General features: G+C 42.5%; 2 protein-coding genes and 1 non-coding gene across 5 annotated transcripts in view; 2 read left to right on the top strand and 1 right to left on the bottom strand.

Annotated features, from left to right (window-relative positions):
- Window positions 1–2,622, top strand: part of LOC126405342 (growth factor receptor-bound protein 2) — a 55,587-nt gene extending 52,965 nt beyond the window's left edge. Inside the window, exon 6 of the mRNA XM_050069039.1 lies at window positions 420–2,622. Coding sequence (XP_049924996.1) covers window positions 420–605 — 186 coding nt within the window. The 3' untranslated portion in view covers window positions 606–2,622. The remainder of the gene's footprint in view (window positions 1–419) is intronic.
- A 7,236-nt stretch (window positions 2,623–9,858) lies between these two features.
- Window positions 9,859–9,940, bottom strand: trnas-aga (transfer RNA serine (anticodon AGA)). Its single transcript has one exon. It is a non-coding gene; the product is annotated as a tRNA-Ser (tRNA).
- A 742-nt stretch (window positions 9,941–10,682) lies between these two features.
- LOC126405299 (nucleosome-remodeling factor subunit BPTF-like) overlaps window positions 10,683–22,467 on the top strand; it is a 39,595-nt gene continuing 27,810 nt past the window's right edge. For all 3 annotated transcript variants that reach the window (XM_050068969.1, XM_050068967.1, XM_050068968.1), the window contains exons 1-3: window positions 10,683–11,430; window positions 13,571–14,393; window positions 20,755–20,975. In XM_050068969.1, coding sequence (XP_049924926.1) covers window positions 10,911–11,430; window positions 13,571–14,393; window positions 20,755–20,975 — 1,564 coding nt within the window. In that variant the 5' untranslated portion in view covers window positions 10,683–10,910. The remainder of the gene's footprint in view (window positions 11,431–13,570; window positions 14,394–20,754; window positions 20,976–22,467) is intronic.

The following is a 22,467-nucleotide window of genomic DNA, read 5'->3' as shown; positions in this document are numbered from 1 at the left end:
ATAGATGTAAAAAAGATATTATAAAATAGATATAAAAAAGGATATAAAAATAAATATTAAAAAAAATAGATATTAAAAAATGGACATAAAAAAATAGATGTTAAAAAAATGGATATTAAAAAAAAACACACACACACAGACAGTGGGGATTTATTTATTTATTTTTTTTAAATCGAACTTACTGCCATGGGTAAGATCACATCAGTCAGAGGCTCTGAATATCAGCTTCGATTAGTTTTCAATTAATCGCCCAGCCCTACTCAGGATTTTAAATGTTTTACTTTTAACCAAGATCACCATGAACTCAGAAATTAGTGTGAAAGTTTAGTGTTTTATTCTGTCACATGTATTTATAAATCATCATGTTATGTGTCACTAACATATCTCACGACCTCTGTGTCCTTCTCTTGTTCACACAGCATCCCACATACGTGCAGGCGCTCTTTGACTTTGATCCCCAGGAGGAAGGAGAGCTGGGTTTCCGACGCGGTGACTTCATCCAAGTCCTGGACAACTCTGACCCCAACTGGTGGAAAGGAGGCTGCCACGGCCAAACGGGCATGTTCCCCCGCAACTACGTCACGCCTGTCAATCGGAACATGTAAACAGTCAGACCATGTAAACAGCAACAGCAACAACAACAACCACCACAACAGCAACCACCATCACCACCACCACCACCATCATCATCATCGTTCTTGATCTCATCAGCCCCCATCCAACCCCTCAACCACCCCTCCACCCTCCTCTTCGCCATCCCACGATAACAGGAGCAGACAGGAAGAATGCAAACAACCGAAACAGAGAGAGATAAAACAGGAGTAGAGCTGTCGTAGGCGTCGCTGTGTGGGTGGCAGCTGAGCAAAAAAAAAAATCAACTTTTACTTGTGCTGAGAACGTTCACCTCCCCAGTGAGCGCCTTGGCGAGGATTGAACTGTCTTTGAGGGAAATCTAAATGCAGAGAAACTAAAGAGTAGTGCACCAACAGTGAAGATAACCAAATGATTCTACCGCTCCCACAGCTGCTTCTGTCCTCTCCTTAACTTCTTAACATTCTGCCTTTTCTTTTGTGTTTCTTTTTTTTTCCTTTGCCGCATGTTGTTTTAATCACCTAAATGAAATGCCTACCGATAAATCCTAACTCTGTTTTAAAGAAGAAAAAAAAAAAGATTAAAAATATAAAAAAGAAGAAATGGTTTTAAAATGTACAAAAAAAAAGAAGAGAAAGAAAAAAGATGCAATCTACAGTACAGCAAGTTTCCATGTTTGAGATCATTGGCACGTGAGCATTGTACATCAGCCACCGGCTGTATAAATAAATCAACTATAGAGAGAATCCATTTTTTAAGAATATATATTATATATTTGTATGTGTTTGTCTGTTTTACCTCTCATCACAAATTGTATTTTTTTTCCATTTGTAAATTATGTTCAATCTTTTTGTTAGTCTGGATAAGACCTCGTAGCTCTAGGATGTGCTGAATTGTCAATTTTATTTTTTCTGAATCTGAGGGCTCTCAGATAACACAGCATGATATTTAAGGGGTCATAAATTCCATTTTTTGAGAAGGTTTCTCTTGTCTGTTGCGCAAGGAAAGGAGAGTTAGTTCACTGAGAAGAAACTGATCCTGTCAGGAAGCTAACGTTGACCAGCAAGTAGAGCCACGAATGCTGCAAAGAGCTGTCGTACTCCACAGCCCTGTATAAAGGTCAGCCACCTTTTCAAAGCCAATGTATTTATTGCAGCCATTTTAACTTGGGCAGTGAATGTAGCTGACTGAGTCCACAGACATTAACATGAGGGAAGCAAGGTCGGAGAACTGAACTACACAAACCACGCAAGGGATTTTTAAAAGACATGCTGAAAAACAAACAAAAAAAAAGTGACGATGCCGATATTCGTTCGAGAGAGTGGTGTATGAGGACATGTACAGGACGTTCACATGCATATTCGCAAACATTCATAACATGCATGCATACGCTCTCCTCCTTGTTATACCTGCACGTAGCAAAGAGGCGGAGTTTGGATAATCACATTGTGTAATCACCAGTGCAGATCCGCAGCTGGCACAGATTAACAGTTCAGAAAACTGAGAGATTGTCTTTTATGCTAAAAGTTGAGAGATCAGCTTCAATGATGTACAAGTTTTGTTTTTTTTCTTTTGTCCAACGTGGCGTGTGGTCAAGCACTTTTTTCGTCAGACATTTTGATTTCTGGTCCAGTGTGTGTGTGTATGTGTGTGTTTGTTTACCGTGTTTGTGTTACTGGTTTCTGTTTTCTTGTTCTCTCTGGATAGTGCCTTTCTCTCTGGTGTTTCAGTGTCTCCGACCTGCTACTTTGAGCCCCCCCTCCCCTCTATGGGGCCTGCCAGTCCTGCAGTGAGAAACAGTGTACATAATCCAACCTGTCCCATCCAACAATGCCCCGCCCCCCCGCCGCCTCCTCTCCCCTCCTACATCAGCCCGCCTTCACCTTTGTCCTCACCAACATGGAACTCTTCTTATTTAAGTGTCTCTCGCCTTGTCTTACCTAATGATACTGTTTTATTTTTGCTCTTTTTTTTATTTGCATTTGTTTTTTTGTTTTTTCAATTAATAAAATGCAATTATTAAAAAATGAACTTCATTTTTTGTGGTCTGTTTTTTTAAATTAAACGTGGATCTGAGTGGTGACTGACTTATGAGTTCACAAACTTGCTCCCTTACAGGCTGTAGATTCTCCACAAGAGGAAGCTGATGAGTTGTCAGAAAGTTTCTGCGTGTGTCGACCTGTGCCGTCTTTAGAACAAGAAAGTAATATCTGCAGTTTAAACACTTTCCAACCTGAAGTCAAATGAAGTATTTCAACCATATATTCCCTCAGTGGAAACAAAGCTTTGATTTACTTTAATTTCACAGATAAGAAACAATAAATTGTGAAGACAATAAAGCCTCCACTAAAATAGCATTTTTGTGTGTGATTTATCCTGGCTTCATATGAGCAGAAGAAATCTGCGCTAGCCGCTAGGCTAATTCATACAGTGTAAAATGCCATAGGCTTGTGCTAATAATGTTAGCGTGTTGTATTTGTTTGGAAAATGTGTTTAGTATAAGACAGTTGTTTTGTCAGTGAACCTTGTGAGCTGTAATGGAGCTGAATTCTGTAACGTTACCTTTGTTAAATGTTGCTGTTGNAATGTGTGTTTTGAGTCAGCTAAACTTTATAGCACTTCACAGAAAATCCACCGCTGACTAGTGTTTTGGAGGGATAGGGTTAGCTAACCCTAACCTAACTGCAGAGTGACAAAGACACACCACCGCACGAGTATAAATGCTCACAGCAGCATAGGCTCTGCATAGGGCTGACACACAAGTATAAATCCCGCTGAAGTGCCAAAAACTGCAGTTCCTCTAATGTCCAATTGAGGCTGACTCCAAGAGTGAATCAATCTTTATAGACCTCCATGTTAAAATGCCCAACTTTACAGCAGAAATTAATTTACAGGGGGTCGAATTCTGATGTAACTCAACCTGTTTTCATTTTAGTAAATAACACTACAGGTAAGAGGAAAAATATGTGTTTGATTTTGGGGTGAACTGTCCCTTTTGAGTTTGCTGACATCAGCCACCATGAGCATATTGTCATAGCAGAGTGATGTCAATGCTTTCCTTGTTTATAAATTCAACCTTTCATTTTCAAAAGGAAAATCTGGTAATTTTTTTCTTTCAAATGTCACAGCTTTAATCGAGCTTTAATTTAACTGTTGACCTTTTTTTCCTCCAAACGTTCTGATCCATTAACGCATCTCTCTCCACCTCGTAGGCAGCCTGCGGTTTCTACACATATCCGTGCAGTACGATAATCAGCTTGCAGACCTGAAACTTGCTCGAGATGAGTAATATATCAGAGTGAATTTCAGGCAAGCTTTTATTTTTGGCAGGATTGTTGTTGCTTGTTAAGAGCACAGCTTGTTTTTCATCTGTGGAGGCTGGTGCTTTCTGTGTTTGTGGGAACATCAGAAAACTGGGATTGGAGAGCTGTGTGCTTTAGCTCTGCTCTGATTATTGAACCTGGAGACGAAAAGAAAACATGAATGTGACAAAAGAGAAGAAGCACAACATCTTTTTAAATGCATCCACGCTCTAAGCGGTGCCTAACACCCAACCAGAAACAGGACGGTGCTTATTTGATGTAACAACACCCGTACGGTCATATCAGGGATTCCTTCTGACATCCTAACCACAGATGGTCTCACCTATCCAGATACAGTTTAATGATATAACCTGTCATGTTGATGTTGTATTAAATCATATATTTCTAACTTCTACAGGAAATCTGCCCACGACATAATTAGCATCTTCACCCTGTGACCAAAAGAGATTTTCTTCCAGACACCTCAGCAGTGGCGGTGAGTCAGACAGTGGGTTTAGCTAAACGCCAACTCAATACATGAGGCCACATTTCATTATGAAACCCATCCAAAGTGTCTCTCTGTCTCTTGAGGCGCAGATGATATGCATGTGTCAGTTGATCTGAGGAAGCAGTGAAGAGGAAGCTGATTTCATTTCTTGAAGAGAAGCCTGCGGTGCTCTGCACGCAGCACTCTACTGCAGCCCGGCGAGATCTTTAACGTCGCGTTAGCCACGGTCTGATGCACTGTCTGCTCCACATTTGGACTTACAGCACTCAGAGTACCACTTTCTCTCTCTCCTCTTCAATCTGGCTCCTCTCCGCTTTCATTTTTGTCACCGACTGCCTTAAGCAGACGCTGTTACATCAGTGTTGCTGTCCTCTTTCTAGCCCTGTCATCTGGAATGTATTTTAGTTATGAAAGATATCCGGCTGCTCCACTGCTTCTATTCATCTTCACGAGCCTTGGTAATAATGTAACCCGGTGGGACGTTGGCTCTGTGGTCCTCACTGACCACTGGAGGCACTGGCAGTTACTCAAATCAAATTCACAGAGTTTTCTGGTGCACATTTTGAAAATAAATCTATATAAATTAATAAGTCTCATAATTGGGAGAAGCTTCTCTGAACTGTAAAGCCTTTTCACAAACTCTGCCCGGGGGGTTTGCCTCTCGAGCCCGACTCGGCCGTTTGCCATATGGTGCTGCTATAATGGTCGTGCCAGCGTTAAAAGCCCACTGCTCTCCACTGTTGGGCCATTTTAAGATGATTTGAGGATTTGCAAGTGAGTGGGACATGTCGTGCAGAGAAGAGAAGATTATGATCAGCATGTGAACTGGTGACCTGTTTGTGCCGGTCCCTCAGCATCATAAATATAGTCACTGATATTTTCAGTTCAGTCTAGACCAGGGTTTAAAATAGCACCATCCCCCTGGCCAAATGCTCATACTATAAGTCTGGTATTAACACACACACATGCATTTACACGGCTGTTCATAGATAGGAAGTATTCAGGGTAAATTAATTGAGATGTCAGGATTTGGTGGGCGTGAGAATTAAACCCAGTTTGGGAAAATGCATTTACATTTATGATGTAGGCATTAGAGGGAAAATGAATGAAGGACTTGTTCCCTGTATGATGTGAGTATCATCGATGGATTACGACCACGCCAACTGGGTCCAAGCCCAGGAGCCCTCGGACCAAAGCCTCTGTATGAGAAGAATGTTGGAGGGTCATGAGGTCAATTGTGCAACAAGAAAGAGACACAAAACAACAACAAAGAGATGAAAAACAACCACAAATAGATACAAAAAAAAATCCACAAAGAGATTCTAAAAGGACCACAAGATGCAAAATGATTACAGGTAGATGCAAAAAAAACCCCACAGAGACACAAAACAACTACAGAGAGATGCAAAGCGACTACAAAATGATGTCAGCAATCACAAAGAGATGCAAAACAACCACAAAGAGATCCAAAAATAACTATAAAGAGATGCAAAACAACCACAAAGAGATGCAAAAATAAGAGATGCAGAACAACCACAAAGAGATGCAAAAATAACTATAAAGAGATGCAAAACAACCACATAGAGATGCGAAATGACCAAAAAGACACAAAAAAACAACTGGAGGGAGATGCAAGTCACTGCAAAGATATGTAAAACAACCACAAAGAGATGTAAAAGGAGATGCAAAATGACCACAAAGATGCAAAATGACTACACAAAGATAACAAAACAACTACAGGGAGATGCAAAGCGATTACAAAATGATGTCAGCAACCACAAAGAGATGTAAAACAGCCACAAAAAGATCCAAAGATGACTATAAAGAGATGCAAAACAACCACACAGAGATAAAAAACCATAACAAAGAGATGCAAAAATGATCGAAAAGACACAAAAAACAACTGGAGGGAGATGCAAGTCACTGCAAAGAGATGCAAAAGGAGATGCAAGAAGACCACAAAGATGCAAAATGACTCCGCAAAGATAACAAAACAACTACAGGGAAATGCAAATCAGGACAAAGAAATGTATAACGAAAGAGGCAAAAATGACAACAAGATGCAAAATGACTCTAAAGAGATGCACAACAGTGGTTGTTGTGCATCTCTTTAGAGTCATTTTGCATCTTGTCTTGTTGTAATGAGATGTAAAACAACCACAAAGATGCAAAGTTAATACAAATAAATAAGAAACAACTATAGGAAGATGCGAGTCACTACAAAGAGATGAAAAGCAACTACAAAAAAAAGTAAATTACCAGAAAGAGATAAAAAAAAAACCCCCGACCACAATGAGATACAAAACAACTATAAAGAGACATAAAAACAAAAACACAGTGAACAAGACAACTGTAGGGAGATTCAAGACCACCACAAAGAGGCACAAGACAACTGCAGGGAGATGCAAGACCACTACAAAGAGGCACAAGACAACTTAGGGAGATGCAAGACCACTACAAAGAGGCACAAGACAACTGTAGGGAGATGTAAGACCACTACAAAAAGGCACAAGACAACTGTCGGGAGATGCAAGACCACTACAAAGAGGCACAAGAACCAGGTGAGTGTCTGCACTCACTTCACAAACGTCCCCCCTTCTTTAAACTAACTCTCTAACCCGACCTCCGACAGTTTTCATCAGCTCGAGCTCTTCAGAGTTTGTTTCTGTCCGTGTGAACTGTTTTTATTAAAGTCACCTGAGTTGGCAGCCGTCTGCCACTGGGGTGAAATTTGACCCTCCCTCCCTCCTGTAGTGCACTAAATGATGAGCCCATGCCCACAGTCTGTGTCCCTGCGTAGGTGTGTGATATGTGATGGAGTTATCAGATATCTGGTCTCATCTGTACAAGTGTGTGAATTTATCTGACATGCAAAGGTTGATAGTTTCCGCCACACAGCACGAACATGAACACAGGCAGGAGAGAGGAGCTCTTCTTCACACGCTCCTGACCCATGTTGACCTCTGGGACAGGTCTCTGGGTGCATTCAGGGTCACGTTAGGCGCCACATAAGATGCATTCAAGGCCCAAACTTTGTCTGAGACCTGTAAAGCCTCAGCCTTTTATGGTACATTACTGCCCCCTACTGGCTGATCTCTACAGTGCTACCTGGAAACATCAAGATATGTTTGTGTTAACTACAGTTATTTTTCAAATTAGAATAATTATAATTATCAGATGCCCAATATTGGCACAAATATATATATATATACACACATTATATACATTATCTGCGGCCTACACTGAAACTATGAGGCCACAATACCACTTAGATATATACATTATTTAATCAGGAAGTCGCATTAACACTAGTAATCATAATCATAATAATCTTTATTCATATAGCACTTCTAAAAACAAAGTCACAAAGTGCTTTACAAAAACACAAAACAATGGAGTATGATAAATAAAAATTAATGCAGTTTAAAAGTTCTGTAACACAGGACAAAAGGAGCGACACACGACAGTAAAATACGTAAAATAAAATAAAATACAATAAAACGATCAATAAAATAAAAGTTAAGAGATTCCCTTTATATATAAACAAGTTTAAGATGTGGCTTAACCAATAAAAGTGGGTTCAGCACTTGAAAGCACATTTGTAAAAATTATTTTTATAATATTTATAATTTTAGAATATTAATTTTATATATACATTTTTTTAAATTGATTTTAAGAAGGATTTTTTAAATAAAGATCTCATTTACAAGTGAGATCTGAATACAGTGTAAAAAATAATAATAAATAAATAATTATAAGGATAATAATTATAATGATACAAAAATATAAAAATAATGATACAAAATAATAATGACACCGGGGATGACATTGAATATAATACTGAAATAGCAAGGATAAAATATACATACTAAAATATCCTAAACAGGAGTAAAAATACAATCATATTGTATAAGAATATATGTAGATATGCGAGTTGAGTACTTTTACTTTTAATATTTAAATACATTTTCCTGATTGTACTTGTATAGTTTTACTTTAAAACATTTTAAATGCAAGACTTAAATTTAATTGGCTGTGTTAAGCTCAAGTATATTTTGCAGCTTTTTGCAGTTTTTTTAAAAAATTACTTTGGTCACAAAGTAAAATGTAAAAAAAAAAAAGGCTCTTTTGATAGTAAAGGTTGCCGACCCCTGTACTGGATAATCTAACTAGACAATATTTTAATATATATATAAATACATTGATCACTATTTTCCATTGAAAAAAAATTAGATCAGTGGTTGATCAGTTTAGCCCTAAATGGTTCTGTTGGAATACATCTCCAGAATGCAGAATCCATGTCCTCGTCCATGTGTTGGGAGTTTATTTGGTGTCATATAATGTTTAGGAGAGGAATTAAAGGGGTGGGGACAGCTTAACCTTTCCTTTTAATCTTGCTGGTACTCTTCTGACGTTGGTGAAGATTCTCAGTCATCCAGGTCATGGTTATCGTAAGTGCTATATCGTAGGCAACTGGACTTGCTTGCGTTTCTTGAAGACGTTTCGCCTCTCATCCAAGAAGCTTCTTCAGTTCTAAATGACTGGTACGAAGTGGCAGGCTTTAAACCCTGTGTGGGTGGGAACCCTTGCAGAGTCGTAGGGGGCTAGGGGAAGAAGCTTCTTGGATGAGAGTCGAAATGTTCTCAAGAAACGCCAGTTGGCTACGATTTAGCACTTACGAGTCCTCTTCTGATGTGTGATAGAAGAGTACCAGCAAGATTAAAAGGAAAGGTGTACAAGACATTGGTGAGACCAGCGATGTTTGGTTTAGAGACAGTGGCACTGAGGAGAAGACAGGAGGCAGAGCTGGAGGTGGCAGAGATGAAGACGTTGAGGTTCTCCTTTGGGAGTGATTGAAAGGATCAGGAATGAGCACATCAGAGGGACAGCTCATGGTAGATGTTTTGGAGATAAAGTCAGACTGAGATGGTTTGGACACGTTCAGAGGAGGGATAGTGAATATATCGGTAGAAGGATGCTGAAGTTGGAACTGAGATTTATGGATGTAGTGAAAGAGGACATGAAGTCAGTTGGTGTGAGAGAAGAGGATGCAGAGGGTAGGGTTAGATGGAGGCAGATGATTCACTGTGGCCGAAAGAAGACGAAGGGGACATCTTGACCTGGGGGGAATGTTCCCACATCTCACCCTACTTCTACTTAGGGAAAAGTTCTGAATAATTCCTCCAACACTGTGTGTGAGTTCTGGATTTGGACTCTATTAGAAATCTATCCACATAACATCACTTGCAGTACCCGTGTCTTAACACCAGAGGTCGCTGTTTCACTACATTAAACCATTACAGTGGCGACTTCTAGCACTTCTAGTGTTGCTTTGTTACCGTGAACACGACATTTTACTCGCATATGTCAACGTTTTCTGGGAATGTGTTGCTTCCTTAACATATGTGCAGTATTATGTTTTACTTGCATAACAATCACAATACAAAAAACGGAATGCGTTGTCGGCAGGATTCGAACCTGCGCGGGGAGACCCCAATGGATTTCTAGTCCATCGCCTTAACCACTCGGCCACGACAACTTGTATTCAATACTGCTAAATTGAAACAATTGAAACTTAACGTCATACGATGTGGAAAAATACATTAAGTCAGAGTGAAAGTGAAGCTGTGTCTGTGTTTTATTGGCGGTAATGATACGGGAAGTAACACTACAGTTTATATAGGCTGACGTAATATTAGTAAAGGAGCATTGTATCTAGCAACCTTCTGTCTAAATTAATTTTAAGACACATGGCAGTTGTGTTTGCATACAGATAATTAAATACGCTATTACGTCACTATATCTGACAGCTGTACTTTGACATGCAAAATATGTAATAAAATGTGATGCATTGTGGGTTATAGTTTAACTGAGCAGCATGTGATAATATCAGCATCTTAAACAAATAATATTCAGTGCATTTTTATTATAGCTTCCCACACATTACCCGCCTGCATGCACATATATGTACCTCAGAGGGTAATGTTGACATGTGCTGTGTAAGATATCGTTGTTATGGTTTTATCTAGTTTGTGTGACATTATCTGCTGCTGTGTGTCCCCACCTGTGAAGCTGCGGTGATGCAACACTCCTGCACCATTAAAGCTCAAACTGCACTGTTATATCTTAAAAATAAATATAAATAAATAAATAAATAAATGTTAGTGTGACTCTAAAGATGACACTAATTGCGAGTAATTGTCATTTCGGTCATTGTTGCCACTGAGCTGGAAGCCGCGCGACCACGTGACTCCTCTGGTGAGAGCCTGCTGTTTGTTCAGCCAGAGAGGCAGAGAAGAAGAAAGATGGCGGCTCTAGGCGAACCCGAACGGGACGCCGGGCTAACGTTTTGAGCTTTCACACCCGAGCAGACACCGGGGCTCCACGGGGCCACTGCACCGTCTGAATCCCCTCCGGCGCAGCTTCGTGGCGGTGCCGCTTTCGCTCGCGTCCGTGTCGGCGAAACAAGCGCAAAAATTGGGATAGTAAAATAAAAGATTTCGCCTATCATGAGAGGGAAAAGGGGCAGGCCGCCCAAACCGCTACAAGCCGAGGACTCGTCCGCAGCTACGGCCCGAGGCTTGAGACCCAGGAGGAATCTGAAGCCCAGGCTGAGGGACAGCGGGGATGAGGACGCGGAGAGCCCCACAAGAGACACCCCGAAGCCGGCGAGGAAGAGGAAAGCGGGATCCGGCGCGTCAACACGGGGCAGGGGACGAGGCAGAGGTGGCGGCGGAGGGAGAGGAGGCAAGCGGGGCCGTGGAGGGAAGAGGACGGCTGCGTCCAAAACAGTGGTGTACGACGACCACGAGAGCGACGAGGAGGACGATGCTGTCAGTCTGAGGTCGGAGGAGGATGAGTTTGTTGAGGAGGAACCTCAGTCTGAGGACGAGGAGGCCCTCAAAGAGGACTCTGATTGCCTCGAAGATGATGTGCTGGACGAGGAGGAGGAGGTGGAGGAGGAGGATGATGCCAGCTACTGTACAGAGAGTAGCTTTAGGAGCCAGAGCACACACGCCAGCACTCCGGGTAAATACACACTGTGATCGGGGCTTTCAAAATGTCTCCACACACACTGCAGGGGTTTGTAAACGCACCCCGGGGTGCTGCAGGTTATTGTTTTGGCTCAGTGCAGGAAGCAGTAAGGTTATTGTTCAAAATGGAGAATGCACACTGTATGAACACAGGCCGCAGTCAGCTCATTAGTGCTACTGCAGGTGGATTGAATCGGGAGCTGTGTCACCAGCTCGTTACCATCACCGACTGTCAACACACCTTAAAGCTCACCTGTAAAATAATACACGTATTTTTAAGAGTGTCCTTGAACGCATCCAACTCGAACCATCAATCAACTGCATTTAAGTTAATAACTTAGCTGCTAGCATGCTAACATTAGCAAGTAAAATTAGCTCATGCTGCCTACTGTATTTCTCAAATCTGACTTCACGTATTTATAACTCTACGTGCTTATAACTACCTTCAACATTAACTGCTTTGTAGCTGAGAAAGAAATCGTAGCTGTTTTATCCTGAAACAGATACAAAGATAGAAACTAGCTAGCTAACTAACTTAGCATAGCTAGCATGCCTGTCATTTTTACACCTTGGCACCTTTCACCTTTGTTAACCCCGCAATCAGTCGCTCAAAAACTCGCCACAGAATGACAGCTAACGTCTCTCACGGTACGACACAAAGACAGTGGGGATATAATGTGTGGTTTGACTGACATTTGTGTGATAAGCTAGCGGGAAGCTAATGTTTTCCTAGATGCAGGAGCCTCATTTAGCTAATAGTGACACCGGCCATGTGTTTAGCTCAGCTCAGCAGGAGGTGGACACATGCAAGTTTGTTTCCAGTTTGACACCACACTAATGTAAGGTATTGTGTCTTTAAATGGATGTGGCAACTAAATGCACCTGTAGGTTTGAAAATAACAAAAACTGTAAGCAAATTTATGAATAACTTAAGTGTTATTACCATACTGGAACTTTTAATTTTGATTAAATACTTTGAAAAACACCAATATTTGGTAGCTTGAAGAAAAATTGACACTGTGGGCGTACACTTTTATTGAAAGTTAATTATAACAAGGCTATAACATGACAACTTTTCTTGGTTAGCAGCAGTGAATAGTAAAATAACTGGAGCAAACATTGACAGTAGGAGACTGGTGTATCAATACTGCAGAAAACAAGTATTGAAACTCAGATATTCTGAATCAATATCAGGGTTTAACATTAAAGGGATAGTTAAGAGTTGTTGAAGTGGGGTTGTATGGGACACTTTTCTGTAAATGATGTATTACATACAGTAGATGTCAGTTGACACACCCCCAGTTTGGAGAAGCAGGCAGAAGCAATGTACAGCTGTGGACGCCAGCTGCAACAAAGCATGTTCTCGCCACCTAAAAAATCCATATCAGTTTAAGTGTGTGCTATATTGAGAGTATTTTCGCCGCTTTATCTTACCGTCAGACAGCCTGTTCCCATGAGAAAGCTGTTAACTGCTTTAGTTTCCCATCTATGCACCTGTCAAAACCACCAGACTCCTTTGACAAAAACAGTAATTTTAGCACGCTGAACACAGGAGCTGCTGGTCTACTGCTGCTTTGATCCGTTTGTTATTAGTTTGTGTTATTGTGTGACTTTGGTGAATCCAAACTACCCCTTTTAAATGCCAAAGTCACACAATAAAACAAGAAAAATAACTGTGTTCATGTAACAACAAAAGACTAAAGTTACTGTCATAAAAAGTGACTCCCGTTTTATCTGCCTTGCTCTCAAACTTGCAGCAGCACATAGCTGGAGCTTAATAGGAGCTTTGTCGGCATCCTGTAACGCCGCTCAACTAAACCTGTGTTTCCAGGATAACTGAAATGCCTGCTTGTGCTTAAACTTTGTTTTTCCCCCTCGCCATTTTTCTTATAAATGCCTGATCGGTACCTTGCATGTGCACCTCTCTACAAAGATGAACGGGAAGCGAGATGTACTAGCCTGAAGTGGCATTTTACTTGCCCCAGGCAACAGGGGAATCCGTATTGTTAAGCCCTTATGCACTATATATCCAGTTGAGTGTGATCATTTTAAAAATGTGACTGTTTCCTTTGCTGTAGCCTATGAATCAAAGCGATCAAATTATGGTTTACTAATATAATTTGTGTGTCCTTTAGGGAAGAAAAAAGTACGGGCTCCCCGACCTCGCACTCCCATCCTGGAGGACAAGGAGATTCCTCCTCTTGAGCTTCCTGACACCTCTGAGGATCTCCTGGTTCCTAACGAGGAGCTGCTTAACGCCACCTCCATCTACGAGGTGCTACGGAACTTCACCACGGTGCTGCGTCTCTCCCCCTTTCGCTTTGAGGACTTCTGTGCGGCGCTGGTAGGCCAGGAGCAGTGCACTTTAATAGCAGAGACACATATTTCCCTCTTGAAGGCCATCCTACGGGAGGAGGACTCCTCCAACACTACCTTCGGCCCCGCTGACCTCAAGGACAGCGTCAACTCCACTCTGTACTTTATTGACGGCATGACATGGCCTGAGGTGTTGCGGGCGTACTGTGAGAGTGACCGGGAGTACCACCATGTCCTGCCGTATCAGGAGGTGGATGAGTATCCCTACGGTCCACTAGAAAGTAAAATAAAGGTCTTACAGTTTTTGGTGGACCAGTTTCTCACCACCAACCTTGCCCGCGAGGAGCTGATGTCCGACGGCAGCATGCAGTATGACGACCACTGTCGTGTGTGCCACCGCCTGGGTGACCTGCTTTGCTGTGAGACCTGCTCAGCGGTCTACCACCTGGAGTGTGTGAAACCACCGCTGGAGGAGGTTCCAGAGGACGAGTGGCAGTGCGAGATCTGTGTGGCGCACAAAGTGCCAGGTGTCACAGACTGTGTGGCAGAGGCGCAGAAGAACAGGCCCTACATCCGCCAGGAGCCCATTGGATACGACCGCCACCAGAGGAAGTACTGGTTTCTAAACAGAAGGATTATTGTGTAAGTTAGGACCCACGCTGCCTTTCTGCTCCACCAGAATTACCTTGGCTTTATTTTCTAAACTCAGCACAGATGTTATCATCAAATACATTTCAAACAAACACAACCAGTACAGTGGGATCCAGCCTGTAGCTTTAATAAACACAATGGCATCTTACAACCCTTTAACAAGTTGTCCAAAGCAGAGGGTGCATGGCAACACACTCTGATAGCAGTGGCCCCCCAGCAGGACAGTGCGCCATGCCACAATGCAAAAATTGCTCAGGAATAACCTGAGGAATGTGACCAAGAACTCAAGGCCCAATCTGATTGAGCATCCATGGGACATGTCAGTACCCAAAGGTCCTGTATCCATGCCTCGACAGCTCAGAACCAAGTCCGATCTGTGGTTGGGCCTCTGACCTGTCGAGGCATGGATACAGGATCTCTGTGGGTGTCCTGTGGTGTCTGACACCAGGGCGTTGTTGCAAATCCCTTGAGTCATGTGGGTTATGACGGGGGTACTGGCACGTCCCACAGATGCTCGATCAGATTGGGATCTGGGGAATTCGGTGGCTAGGTTGATGCCTTAAGCTCTTTGTCACATTACTCGGGACATTCCTGAGCAATTTTTGCGGTGTGGCATGGAGCATGGTCCAAGTTGGGGTGGGGGCACTGCCGTTGGGGAGAGTCGTTGCTATGATGGGATGTACTCTGTACTGGGGTTGGTGTTGTGTTCTAAGTGGCGTCCACATGAATGCCAGGACTCAAGGTTTCCCAGCAGAGTATTGCATTGTAATGTGATGATCAGTATTATTCACTTAACCTGTCAGGGGTTTCAATGATGTGGCTGGTCGGTGTCAAACTTCCCTGAATGGTTTAGACATCAGGTACATCGGCACAACTGTGTACCGCTTTATCTACCTATCTGCCACAGTGCCAGGTTGTGTGTGTAGGTGTGTGGTCCAAAATAGGAGAGTAATACTCATGACGAACGTGTTGAATCAACAAATACAAGCTTAAATTAGTGATAAGGGAATAAACATAAAAGAGCAGAGACTCTCATCAAGTAATTTGTGTGCAGCTGAAGGATTGAATTTAGCAAGGCCCCCTCACCTTAGCTAAGCACAGGAAACCACCAAGTAACAAACAGGAACTGAGGTACTGACTTAACACAAACTATTTCCTTAACATCACTATAGACGTCTTATGTCCACTGAACTGTCCGCTTACTTTTTAGTAATCTATGTACACAGTAGGGGAGGTTTAGCAGGTTGAACCCTTTACAGTAACCACTGAGAGTGTCTGCTGCATGATGCTGGGATTTTGGAGGCAGCCTGGGCGGGGGTTGCTATGGTGATTAATTTGCTCGTTAGGCAGTCAGCTGCCAGAGCCTCTTCTACAGTTTCCAAGCAAACAGTAATCTAAAACTAGCACAGTTAATTGTTGGTGTTTCTTAAATATGTGTGAAGAGGTTGATATTGAACGTCACAATACAGAATCATATCGACATAGTGATTTTGATTTCAGACAAATCGCCCAGTTAATTCTAAGAAACTCAGTTTGACCTACTTGTAGAAACATAGCTTACAAGGTATAGAATAATTCATATGTAAGATCCACCTCAGTGCACTGTTGGAAAGGTGTAAAGATCCAAGCCTCCGTGTTAAACATGTCACCATCGTCATCAGGGTTCCTGTGGATCCTTGAAGTTTAGGAATTTGACAATGGTAGGTCTGTCCGACTGCTTCCTGACGCAGTGCGCTGTCTCCAGAATGACCGTTGAGGTGAAGTGGTTGTTGCCCAGTAACTGGGGAATGAGCGTTTCCAAATATCCCACCGCATCACGACCTTCTGACTGTTCAGAGACGTTCTATAGTCTGATGTCCGATCTGCTACAGTTTTCCAGGTCACCAGTTTTGTCTAGAGCTGTTAGATGAGTTTCTCTGTCTTCAATATCATCGTCCTTTGCACCTGCTCGTATCTCTATCTCCCGGACCTGTTTCGACTGCGTGGAGAGTGATGTCTGTCTTAATCAGTGTGGTTTGAATGTCGGCTGTTTTCTTATCTATATGCTTGGTGAGGTCATCTTTGGTTTCCTGGATAGCTTTCAAATGTTTACAGAGGGACGTGTTAGCTTCTTCATGCCCAGCCGCCATTGTTCCCGACAGGTGTCCAGAGTGCATGTGATGTGAGGTCCGAGGTGTATTTATACTTCGTTTTTTTCATCCGAAAATTGTAGCTTGTGATACAAAAGATGACTTGGTGTCTCTTTTCCTGTTTGTAACTCAAGGTTATGAGGAAATTAAAGAAGGATAAAGACAGTTTTCTCGGCCTACCACCGAGAGCTCACGAACACACGTCCACACTCCTTCGTTTCCTGTGGATCCATAAAAGTCAGAGGCCTTAATTAGTATTAAAATGGCTTCAATTAATCTTTCAAAAGTCTTACAAATGCTCAGACCCGGGAAGATTTTATGATTTAATTTCTTAGTACATCATAAAATCCCAAAGTAACATATTTTTGAACAATTATGACTTGACTAAATGTCGCTCTCAGTAACATCACCAGATCAGGATATCGGAGAGTGCGTTCACACCTGCCATGTTTGGTTCAGTTCAGTCAAACTCAAGTTTGTTTGCCCCCTCAGTGCGGTTCCTTTGGGCAGGTGTGAACACAGCAATCACACTCAGGTGCGCACCACAACAACCGGACCGAGACCTTTTTGAAGAGGTGGTCTCAGTCCGGTTCCAAAGGAACTCTGGTGCGGTTGGTTTGTGGTGAGAAGGTGTTCCGACCTGGATGTGAACCAACTGCAGTCACATGACACATTGTTTGGGTTAAACATGAGCATGTTACAGTCCTGGAGGATTATTAATGTGCACCTCCTCCTGTACTGCCTTAATATGCACATTCAGCACATCCAATGCATCAAAACATTGTTTTCTAGTTGGAGCCGCGCCTCGTTTTCAAACTGTATGGTTTGACTAAAATGAACAATGACAGCAATATAGTCCACGATGAGCAGCGCTAAAATCAACCTGCGTAGTTGTCCCTCCATTGTGACATTAGAAAGTGTCACATTTATCTTGCAAGTGTACTCTTCTTCAACGTTTGCTTTACTTCCTGGATTTTTCCCACATGGAAATTCTGACCAATCAAGAGCAGCTTTCTCACACAAGGCATTTGATCTGGTCCTCTTGTAAATGCTGCCGTGAGAACACGAACCAACTCTAGGCAATTATACAACTTTGGAACAACATGAGTCCCTGATTCAGACCAAAGGAGACCACTCTAGAGCTGAGGGCAGCCATATTTTGTCTCTCAGACAAAGAGTGCTCAGAGTGGAAGATCCACCTCTAGGTAGTGGTCACTGTAGTGTTTTGTGGAGTGAGAAACACGAAATTGCCAAGAAAACTTGCCAACAAATGTCAGATATTTCCCAGGTCTGTTCTACCCTTGTCTCCAGCATTAGACAAAAAAGTCAAGTTTTATATTACAAAAAATGTTTGGCCAAAATTGTGGCTAACCCTGAGTAAATTAAATTTCACTCTGTGTCATTTAAAAAGTCTGACTTCTAACTTGCCCTAAGCTGCAGGAGCCTTGAACATGAAGCAGTAAAAAAGTAGCAGCTGTCTGATGTAAATATTCAATAACAGCCTTATGAAACACCTCAATCTCAAAAGTTTTTGCTGTTGTGAAACAAAGTGCACATTTACCATAAATAGGACAAACTCAGGCCTCACATTTGGTCAAATAAAAAATGCATCCAAACAAAACAGCAGCCAGTTTCCTGAAAGGTAATCTCACATTACCAGGCGCTGGGTGTGTGTGCTGCTCCACGCTTAAATTCGAAACAGCTGCAGAGTGAAACTGAAAGTTACAGTGAAAATCATGCGGCGCGTAGAATCCATCATGCATGAATTTAGGCATCAGTTTGACTGCAGATTATAGAAGAGACGTGCAGTCCAAGCCTTTTTATCTTTGGTGCCAGCGAAGTGTTTCCTCCCTCACCCCCACCCAGAAGTTAAATGAAGAGGCTGAATTCACTGTGAGACAGTATCTGATGGAGCCTTTTAATGTTTGTGATTTGGGTTTTAAAAACGGCCCTCGATGGCTGAGCTAAACTGTTGCACGCCATGAGAATATTAATGAGAGGATGAGCAGTTGATTAGAGCCACGGTGTAACCTGTCCTTCACACTCAGTTGTATCTCCAACCCCATTATCTTAATTTCCTCACAAATGGCTGCTGTCATCATGTATGAATCAGCTTATTACCGCAGTCGAATTCTTGTATGGAAATTGATTTTTTCCAGCTCACTGCTTTTATAGGGTTCTCCCTACCTGTGTGAAGTGTTGATTTAATCCAACCTAAAGAACTCCAAATAATTATCCAAAGATCCAAAGATACTGTTCCTTTAAAGGGATAATTCTGATTTTTGTATGAGATACTTAGTACCTAAACGTATCTCTAACAATGTAAGTGTACGCTATATTGAAAGTATTTTCACAGCTTTGCCTTTCTGTCAGACAGCCCGCTTCAACTCGGAAGCCATTAACAGCTTCAGTTCCCCATCTATACTCTCGTCACAGCCACCAGACTCCACTGACAAAACCAGTAATTTTAGCTTGCTGAACATGAGAGCTGCTGGTCTACTTCTATCTCTGTCATTTAGTTTGTTTGTGTTATTGTGTGACTTTGGCATTTCAAAGGGTTCGTTTGCATTTACCAAAGTCACATGATAACACAAACAAACTAAACGACAGAGGCAGCAGTAGACCAGCAGCTCTTACGTTCAGCAAGCTAAAATTACTGGTTTTTGCACTGGAGTTTGGCTTCGAAGAGAGAGGGTGATATTCCTGCTTCAGTTCCCTGTTCGGCCCTTGGCAATATACACAAAAATTGATCTCTCATCTGGTGATACATGCTATATATTTCAGTATTTTCTACAAAATGAACTACATGTTTTCAGCTGCAAGTCAAAGACACATTTGAGACGTCACAAGCACTTTTATAAAAACAGAGTGTGATCAAAATAAAATGCAAAGAAAATAAACAGCTGCAAACATGTAAAATAGATAGCAGGGCTGTCCGTTAACTTTTTGCACACAGCACTGGAGCTACAGAGGTTTAAAGGTTTGCAGCACAGGACACTGAACAATAACATGACTATAAAAGTATCAAGTAGGTCTAAATCCATTGTAGTTTGGAACAATTAAAAATCTTTGGGGGCGGAGTTAAAAGTCGTTTTTCATCTGTTGGCCTTTCAGATGAATCTAGTGCTGGAAAACGATTTAAATGGGTTTATTTGTTTCGGCTGTAGATCTTATTTCAGCATCAACAGAGAGGTCGAGGGAGGGAAGGAGCGAGAGACACTTTGTCCTCGTTATATATTGTTGCTGCATTTTTTAAAACACATCTGTCACCTGCGTCCAGGTGCTGTCTCAGTGTCACAAGATAGACTACCACTACCAAGAGGAACGACAACACCCTATGATCCACCTCACACACAAGATAGCAGCACAGCGCTGTACTGCATGTGTACCGCTGCTGTGCTTTCATTCATCTCAAAGACTGATGTCTCACTGTAGACTAATGAACAGATTAAACAGAGGAGCAGCTCTGTGTCTATGAGTGTTGATGGAGAACTTGTGAGTGAGTGGGGCAGAGCTGTGCGGAGAGTCTGGGTGCGTTTCTATCTACATCAGCGTCATCTTGCTTGAAAATATATCGATATGGGCGTCGGTGGCTTAGTGGTAGAGCAGGCGCCCCATGTAAAAGGCTGTTGCCGCAGCGGCCCGGGTTCGACTCCAGCCTGTGGCCCTTTGCTGCATGTCAATCCCTCTCTCTCTCCCCCTTTCACACTTGACTGTCGTATCAATTAAAGGCAAAATGCCCTAAAAAATATCTTAAAGAAAATACATCGATATATCGCACATAATCGTCAAATCGTCCAGCCCTATTCCCCGTCAGAAATCGCTGTCTCACAGCAAGGTAAAGCAGTAAAAATATTCTTAGACTACACTTAAACTTCTTGTGTGTGGGGCTCTTTTTATGAGGCTAAAATATGATTTGTTGTTGACCCATCCACAGCAGCATATTGCTTAGCTTCTGATCTGACTTCAGCCTACCTTTCCAAACTGGGGCTGCAACTACCACCATCTACTGTACCTCATACAACCCCACCATAAAGATCCGAACAGTCCCTTTAACTAAAGTTAAAACCTACAAAAATCTACAAGGTATTTAGTAGCAATGTCATTAATTAGTGTCGTATGTTTGTCTTATTGTACTAATACCATGCAGTGAAGTGATAGAAGAAGAAGAAGTGATGTGGTTTGTTCTGATATTTAACAAGCATCCTGCTCTGACTCTGCAGCGAGGAGGACGGGGAGCATGAGAAGAAAAAGATCTGGTACTACAGCACCAAGGCGCAGCTGGAGGAGCTGATGGAGAGCCTGGATAAGCAGTACTGGGAGATGGACCTGTACGCCACCCTGGAGGAGATGAAAGAGGAAGTGCGAGCGCATATGGACATCACAGAGGACCTCACCAACAAAGCCCGTGGAAACAATAAAGCCTACCTCACTGCTGTCAACGGTACGGATCTGATGTTGTCTTCATTCCCCAGAATAGAGATGAATGTGAACCTTGTAATGTAATCTCGCTCTGGTACATGTGAGCAGGATTTACTTGTGTTCATGTGAGCAGCCGGTGCAGGTGAATCATTCATCTGACAGCTACTGATCAGGGTGTGTGTGTGTGACTGGAGCTGTGAAGTGAATGTATGTATGTGTGTGTGTGTGTGTGTGTCCTGCAGGGTTACATTCTGAAACAGTTTACCAAAGCGTCAGATAACACAGTTCCTTTCCTCAGGCTGCGGCGCTCTGCTGTAATGACAGTTGACTCACTAATGTTAGGTGCTCCCTTTTCCCCCGCTTCACGCTCTCTCAAACAACAAGCAACTGTTTTCCTCCTCTACCTCCCTCCGAGGCGACGGAGTGGTTAAAAAGCTTTTGATTACTATGCCAGCAGCAGCTTCCGTTTGTGTTTGACAGGCTGCCATATCTTTTTTCGTAACAGTTTTCCTGTCTCTGTCACCGAACCGCCTGATTTTAGCTCTCAGAATGACAGCGTGGCACTGTGTTTTATTGGGGAGCGTGCCTCTGGCATCCTGTCAGAAAACTGGAGGTCTGAATATGTGTTCTGTTGCCCTTAATGGAAGAAGAGATGTTTTTGTAAAGCCATTGCAGCTTTTATTCTGTCATCATAAGTGATTTATTGGTGTTGCTGGTATTTTTCAGCCGTTAGAAGCAGAGTGCTGCTGCAGCACAGTCCTGCCTGCACTTTGCATTGTTTCATTTTCATATAGGGCTCAAACTAACCATTATTTTCAGTGTCAGTTGAGCCTTCGCTAAAGCCTAGTTCACATTACACGATTTTCACCCTGATATTGCGTCGCAGAGACTATCGTAATCTTTTGAGTGTTCATACCTGGCGATGTGTGTTTCTGTCATCGGGAGTCTCGCCAACTGCGTTACAACCTGTGTGTGCACACCACAAGATTTCTCCACCAAGCCCTCGCCGACAGAGCCCCAGATAATGTGGTGACATCACCAAACTACGTTTTTGAACTTGGAGACGACACATGGTAAAGGCATGGATATTCTTCCCAGTGTTGAATCAGATCTGCCTCCAGGGCCTGGGTCCAAACACAACGCGCTCCTGGTGATCCTGTGGACGCCGCCATTGTTGTTGCTGCTTGCCGGTGTTGCCAGATCTTGGGAGAGAAACAAGCAACCAGGGCTATGGAAACAAGCCCAAAAGAAGCGACGGATATATATAGAGAAAGGCGATGTTTAGAGAACAAGCCCAAATAAGCAACTCCACTTTAGAAACAAGCCCAAAAAAAACGCAACCCGCGACTGCCAATATTTGTAAGTGACTTTACCAAAAAAAAACAAGCCCAAAGTCGCGGCTAATAAGCGGACCTGGCAACCCTGCGGCTTGTCCTCCTCACATTTCTTCCGTCCTCCTGTGTGCTGACGTGGGACGTATCCCGCCTCTCATTGGCTGATGCTCTTTGTCAGTC

This window comes from Epinephelus moara, chromosome 18 (assembly GCF_006386435.1).
Source record: "Epinephelus moara isolate mb chromosome 18, YSFRI_EMoa_1.0, whole genome shotgun sequence".
NCBI classification, from domain to species: Eukaryota; Metazoa; Chordata; class Actinopteri; order Perciformes; family Serranidae; genus Epinephelus; species Epinephelus moara.
The sequence above is the reverse complement of the archived record's forward strand: the minus strand, read 5'-3'. Positions and strand labels throughout refer to the sequence as shown.